This window comes from Cariama cristata, unplaced genomic scaffold (genome assembly GCF_000690535.1).
Source record: "Cariama cristata isolate BGI_N322 unplaced genomic scaffold, ASM69053v1 scaffold22212, whole genome shotgun sequence".
Classification (NCBI taxonomy): Eukaryota; Metazoa; Chordata; class Aves; order Cariamiformes; family Cariamidae; genus Cariama; species Cariama cristata.
The window spans coordinates 1-7360 of record NW_009604690.1 but is presented as its reverse complement, the minus strand read 5'-3'; the positions used below and the strand labels follow the sequence as shown (position 1 = coordinate 7360).

General features: G+C 39.5%; 1 protein-coding gene across 1 annotated transcript in view; it reads right to left on the bottom strand.

Moving 5' to 3' along the window:
- LOC104158141 (ADAMTS-like protein 1) overlaps positions 1 to 6121 on the bottom strand; it is a gene marked incomplete at both ends in the record, with an annotated part of 12837 nt that extends 6716 nt beyond the window's left edge. The window contains 2 exons of the mRNA XM_009695713.1: positions 2903 to 3031; positions 5994 to 6121. Coding sequence (XP_009694015.1) covers positions 2903 to 3031; positions 5994 to 6121 — 257 coding nt within the window. The remainder of the gene's footprint in view (positions 1 to 2902; positions 3032 to 5993) is intronic.
- Positions 6122 to 7360: the final 1239 nt, after the last annotated feature.

Genomic DNA, 7360 nt, shown 5'->3' with positions numbered 1-7360 from the left:
CTACACTCTGGTAACGTTCTCTTTCATGGTCTCTTGTTTTTAAGAAACCTTCTCCAGGCTTATCAACACCTGTCAGCAGCAAGTGTACATTTCTGTTCCTTGACAGCAAGAATAGCTTTAGAAAACGTCATAACTGGTCTTTATACTTAATATTTCTCTTATAAATATCTATTATGCTGTCCTGCTGACTTTCAGTAAAGACATGTCCTTATATGAGCCAAGACATCAAGATCCAGTACATGTATGGACTATACAGCACAGTGATAGCAACACATCTTATAATGATGAGATTAACAGGCACCAAATTTGGATCTGGAACAACCCTTATTTGCTGTGCTGGCTCAGGACATCCTGAAATGACTAGAGATAAAGTACTAGAAGGAAAAAGACTACAGCTTTGCAAAGCTGTGTGAAGAATTTTTTGATCTAGATAAGTCATAATATAATAGAATATATAATATAACATAATTTTGGGATACATTAGTTTGCTTTTTAATTATGTTCATTTTGTTCTCTCACTCTAATTTCTTATTATCAGATGTTATTGCAATAACCATTGGACATTAACTCCAATGATCTGATGGCCATTTCATTGTTAATGCCTGCTGGGCAACTTTGACAAACTACGTAGCTGTAAAGTTCATCTGCTCTGAAGAAGTCGTTAGGATATGACATGTTTGCTGACTGAAGCAATCGTGACTGTTACTCTTAGAACTGATTGTTCTACGTAGAATGATCAAAAATATATTAAAAGGTTGGATAATCACAACCCTGATCCTAAAACAAAAAATTTGTGCTTAGATTAGAAGGAAAATTATATTTATTGTCATGTTTAACAGGTTTTATGAGATCCTATATCTTCCAGGCATAGGTGAGACATCTGATAGAAATCACTCCGTTCCTGGATCTCTTCCCATACATAACTTTTTTAAAATTGCTCTTGAATTATTAACACTATATGTATGAAAATAGGATTCTAGTGCCTATAAAATACTTCTGACCTCATTACTCTCTTATTCCCCGTGTAACATTACAGTTGGTGATTTATGACTTTGTCATAATTTCAACAGTATTAACCTCTGGTGTCAAACATAGTTGACATTTTCTGGGGATGCAGTAGCAGAAGATAAACACCCATGGACAAAATTATGATTTAAGCAAATTTCTTCTGTATCACAGAATAATCCAATACACAGTAATGCTACTAGATAGCAAAAAGCCACCTTCAGTGAGAGAAGACAGTGATACTGCTGTGACACTGTTAAAATTTTCCATTGTGGACATACATTTTCATAGTAGGTAGGCTTCATAAAATTGCTGAATCTGAAGCAAAAAAACTGAATATGTGTCCCTGACCATTCTATGCTCCCCTCCTGTAATTTTCTGATGGCCTAAGAATTGTGGTAACTTTGCTCAGCCACATCCTGTTCTTTTCATGATGTCTTTATACTGAAGGGAAATGGCTGCACTTCTTAAATCAGCAATCACTGTCTACATCTGTGGGGCCTCCCCATCTGCAGCTGAGAGAACCCAGAGAAAGAAATTCAAAATAATTTATGTTCATATGATACTTAGTCTCTTTCACACACTGTCAGTGCAGGCAGCTATGCAGGGGCCTGGGGAAAAAACGTACAGCTTTCATCTTCTTCTTCCTTGAAAGACACTGGCCATCACTTTGATTGCAAGAGAATGTCTGGTGTCTATGTTGATAAGACAACAGAATTACTGAATTTACTCCTTCATGAACCACTAGGAAAAATGATATTGTATTTTTCTTTCATTAACCCCACTGTGTAAATAATAAATTGGGATCCCAGCCTAGTTTTTGCACAGCTATTGTGCACCATTTGCAGATGTTCAAATAGTGAAACCTGAGCCAAATATTCTTTTCACTTAAGAATTTGCACGGGGGTGTGGTTGGCAGCACTTGAACAAGGAAACCTGGCAACAACTAGATACTTAAAGTGAGCAGGAAGTGTAAAAAAAGCAGAACATTTGTATATTTGCAGTGGAGATGCTTATTTAGAGTCAACTGAAGTAGCTGCTATGGACAAGAATCTAAAGCGAATATCTAAGGGACTTCAAGTCTCCACCACAGACACTTGTGTAACACTCAGCATAGCTCACTTTGTGTTTTATAAGCTGCTCCCTTCCCCTCCTGTTCCCCCTCATACCATGCATCAAAGTGTAATGAATCAAAGGTCTGGTCCTAGGTCTTTAGAGATTTCCCAGCTCTCTCTCTTCCCTCAACCCTCCTCCCCATACCAACAGCATTCCCACCAACAGCCGTAGGACTGCAACATGCAGATAAGGTCAACCTTTTTTGGTCACCATTGAACAGAGGCAAACTGCCATTGTAAGACCGAGGGACATTCAGTCTCTGGCTGGAAAACAGTTTCACGGAGAATCCTGTTTCAGCAGAATTCCTCTGAATTCCTGCACTCTCAAGATGAAAAAAGAAAAATCAGAATAAGAGTACGCTAACATGCCCTTAATTTGAAAAAACAGAGTTTGGCAGGAAAAGAAGGAACTAACTGGAGTGGACTTTGAAGATCCCATCAATGAGGAAATGAGTCAATCCATGCTTGTATAGTCTCACCAAACATCCCCAAAAGATAGGAATGTGTATCAGTTTTGTTGTATCTGCATCATACCCTTTATCTCTAACAACGATGTCTGTCATATTGTCCCAGACCAATTTTCTTAAGCCACTACAGTTTTCTTGTTGGCATTGATGAGGACAATTTCTATGCTAAGAATTAATGGAAGCAATGAAGTTTGCCTGAGTCCTAGGAAAACCTTGCAGTTTCACCCAGCTGCACTGGAGACACCAATTTAGCAAAGAACCCTGCAGAAATTTATAGCTGAAGGCACCTGCGTGGGAAACTAAGTAATTTCTCACCTGCGACCTGGCAGCTAATGGTAACGTTTGCTCTCTGGATTGTTTTCACTGTGCTTCCAATATCAACAGTGACAGCAGGCGATTCAGTGTTGATCACAGTTGCTCTCGATGCCTTTATCAGTGGCTTTCCTGTATAAAAGAAGCACCACAGTTTATCAGACCAAGCACGCTGGGCTTGCACGGGACAGATGGCCTGGGACACTCCTGTGTGAAAGTACCTACACAGGACAGGTGGATAAGGGAAAATGCTGGAGTATGAGGCTACCCACTGTTTATAATATTACAGTGTCACCAAATTCCATGGGAAAAGATGTGGAAAAATGAAAAGCATACTTACAGCAGAGGCAGAATAGCATTAAAGCCACATGGACAGACATGAGAACCAGCTGAATCAATAAACATCAGTACAACCGGTGCTGCAGCAAGATGTTTGCCTGGTACTGCAACCAAAATACCACACTTTGCCAAATGCCAAACATAGGGGAAAGTAAGCCTGAGTGATGGCTACAGGCACATTAATAGTGCAGGAGGTTTAGAGCAACATGCAAGCTGTTTCTACACAACTGTCATGTTTTCTTTACCCTACAGCAGAAACACTGGGATTGGGAAGACCAAACCATAACCAGAAAGTTTTCTCATAATGGCTAGTGTAAGTAGATAAGGGACATAAAAAAGCTCCTTTCTGTCAGATAACCTGTTTTGTTTTATCCAAAGCCTGTAGCAACAGTGTTATGCACTAACATTGTTTATATCTAATAAAGATACCTGTGCTGCCTGCAACAAGTTTTCAAACTGTTTTCAGTGTCCTTCCAACACTGTCCTTCCAGCAAGTGGGTCAAAGTGTACCCCTGCTGCTGTGCCTGTCTGTGTGGGATTATCTGTGGAGTTACCCACCATCAGGGGCTTGAGGAGCCTTCTGCAATCCCTTTTGTAGGGGCACTGTGAAGGCATACCCACATGACACAAAACAGTTCAGAGGTACTCGGGCTCAGCTCTGAGAGAGGGGAGTGAAGCAGCAGAGCCGACAAAGCTGTGTTAAGGCAGCCTCCCTCTCCCAGCCAAAATGCTCTGCAGGCAGGATGTTGGCAGGAAAGGCAGAACATGACAACATCGCTTTAAATGGTATGGGACTTGGGTGGTTTTGACTCAGTGTTGTCTTTTCAAATTCATCTTTACTGAAAAATCTATAAACACATTTTTTTTTTCCCTTTAAATAAATGGTCAGATACAAAACAGATTCAGATATCATCATTTGCCTCCAGAAGCTGCAGTTGTAGGCTATTGTCTACCACTGGCTTCTTTTGTGTGTTAATCTGGAGGTGACTAAGGAAGAAAAGATGGAGATGAGAAAAAGCATTTGGTTTCACTGAGCTCATGGAGAGCCCTGAAAATTGAATTTATCCCTAACTATAAATTGCTCCATAGCTATATTTCCAGGGCTTTTAAAATACCCCTTTCATCTGGAATTCCTGTCATATCAGTTTTAGTTGTGTTGGTTTTTTTTGGTTTTGTTTTGTTTTGTTTTTTTTTTTTTTAATTTTCTTTTGGTGCTTTTAATGCTTAAGAATAGTAAAGTAAAATATTACATTCTATTGTTGAAATACCCCCAAAATTTTGATGCTTTGTGGCAAAATCTAAAGAAAAGAAAGAAAAATTCTTCAGTTATCTGTCAGCCTTTTATTTTCCTGGTTGGTTACCACAATCTCATCAAAAGATTAAAAATCTGTTAGCTGTTCAAGCCATAAGTGAGTAGCAAACCATTGAGAAAAATGGAAGTATGTTCCACTGTCTTTTTTTCCATGCACATGTTAAACTAATCAGAAAAATCTTCAATGAAATAAGCTTTCAGCTCCACTCCTGATCCCTGTAAAGATGCTTTCAGCTTTCCAGTTTTCTTGGAGAAAGTACTTCCATTATGCCAAAAAGATTGTTGCTTTGTTCCCAGAACTGCTCAATATCTCATTTTGATATTTATGGTCTCATTTTATAAGATGTTCAGCTCTTTGCCTTAGATGTGAGATGGAAATGTATATCAGTTCCTAAGCAGAGTTCAGCTTGAGTTTGGGATGCACGAATGTTAATTCATCTAAAAACGTTAAACTACAGCCTTGATAATTAATTATCATCAAAAAGCTAATAGCCTTCCTGTGCCACATGTATACCTAATGCTCCATTTATTTTTCTATAGCTTGACACAAAACTGTGTCCATAAACTAGGTTGTACTAAGACTATGGCTTTTGAACTCACTGGAGCAACATGGACAGAATAGCAGTTCTGACAGATGATTTTTTTAACCTCCTGCATCCCTTCATCCTATTCAACAGCTCCTCACTCATATTTGCTGCTCTGTCCTTCTACTTGTCCTGACATGGTTGTGAGCCTGCTGACATTACCTACCAACGAACCTTGAAGAAGCTGGATTCTTGCACTACCTCCCATTTCCCTTTTGGCTTTTATTTGGGTTAGTTTTCTTTAGAACTGAAATCTAAACTAACAAAGGATATTTAGTCTGCTTTAGAACTCAGTCATTACTAGAGAAATATAAACATAGAAGTTAATTTTTTGTGAACCTCTATTTGCCAGCAATTGAAACAGTGTCAGCCATGGTTGTGCCACAATGGATCGAATATGATACAGGGCTTGATCCCGCAAGGGGCTAGCTCTTCAGCTCTGGTATTTTTCAGGCTTGCCTGATGTACATCTGAGTAAGTCCTTCAATCACTGTTAGACTTGAAGAGATCAGCAATAGGTTTAAAATGAAGCGTAAGAACTGAGAGGCTTGAACTGCACTACCTATATAGGCTATGAATAACCAGGATATGCGCTGTATTGAGAGCATGTCAGATGCAGCAAGTGAGAAAAAGCATTGATCTCCTGCAGAAATCTAGAAATCTCACAAACTGTCTGTGAAAGTTGGACTATGCATCAGGGTTTTCCAGAGTTCAAACCCTGTGTTTTCACCAGTGTACCTCTGTTGACCCACCTTGCCCACCTAGCATCCACAGCCATCTGTTCCCCCACAAACAATTTCTGCCCAGAATCATACAAGTGTCAGGGACCATCCTGCAATCACAGAGAGTGAACAGTTACCTGCTAGAGTGACAGCAATGGAGACAGAGTCAGATCCCAGGGTATTGGACGCATTGCAAGCATAGAAACCTACATCAGCTTCCACGGGTGCTAGAATCTGCAAGGAGTCATCAGGCTGAAGTAGCATCCTGGAGTAAAGCAGAAAGAAAGGCGTAATACTCTCAGTTTGTGTGAGCATTAATATATTTACTGGGATTTTTTTCAGGTTTAGGTAGTTTTTACAGTTCAGGCCTTTAGGTCATATTTAAAAATGTATCAAGAACTTGACAGTCTTACATTAAGACTGTGAGCTGTGATTACTTAAATTAAATTTTAGCCTCATTTCCAGTTCTTCTACTGCTGATAATGTCTATTAGAGAAAGATTGCTGAGTACTTAAGACATCTGCCCGTGGTTTGTGAAAACTCCTCCTCTGCTGTGTCACTTCCTATGTGATGTTGAACAAGTTCCCTAGCCTCCCTGTCTCCCAGTTCTGCAAAGTAGCAGTATCAATAGTAAAGAAAAAGCCAAATTATTGCAAGAAAAAAATTATGAAACCTGCTGAAGCTAGGCTGAAAGAACTGAAGTGAACCACAGGCTCAGTGTCAAAATCTGAAACAGGCTCCAAATTCTTGGACTGCCAGGCAGTTTGTACAAAGTCAGCAGTCTTGTTGCTCCCCTAATAGTGAAGAGAGAGAGGAATAGTCAGCTCCTCCTTGGACTGAACCAACTGTTTCTTTCCTCTGCCAGTAAGAGGCAGATCTACTATGATCTCAGTGTACTGTCCATGGTTAAATGGGATGAATATGGCCTTAGAGCTCTTACGAACTGCTGCTTTTCACAGTCTGGTTTTGCATTGCAGTGGTGTAACTCCACCAGTCCTGACGCATACCTGTTTAAGCAGCAATTCAGTCCATGGACTCCTGTCAATGCTTATGCACCCTTATTTTCAATACATTGTATTTCATGATTATTGTTCCTTTATCTTAATTTTTTAGCTGAAACTGTTGGTAAAACCTAATAATAAATTACATTTCTCATCACCAAATTTCAGCAGCTGTTGTACGTCAACTCTTAGTTAAGGCTGTGATTGACAGTGACAAGGGTGAAAGCAGGGGAGTGATATGCCTGTAAAACACTTGCAATAAAAGTCTGCTCACAGGTCTGGAATTGATGAGTAAGTTTCCACTCCCACCCCCTCAAGGAAAACTGTTGTCTCATGGACCAGAAAGCAGCAGATACTTGATCTTGCACAACACTGAGGGTGGTAGAGCTCTAAACCAAACCAGATTAGGACCACACATCAAAATCTATTACAGGAGAAAATCCAGGGTTAAAATTCTTTTTTTGACCCTTTTTTGAGTAATAATAATAATAATAATAATAATA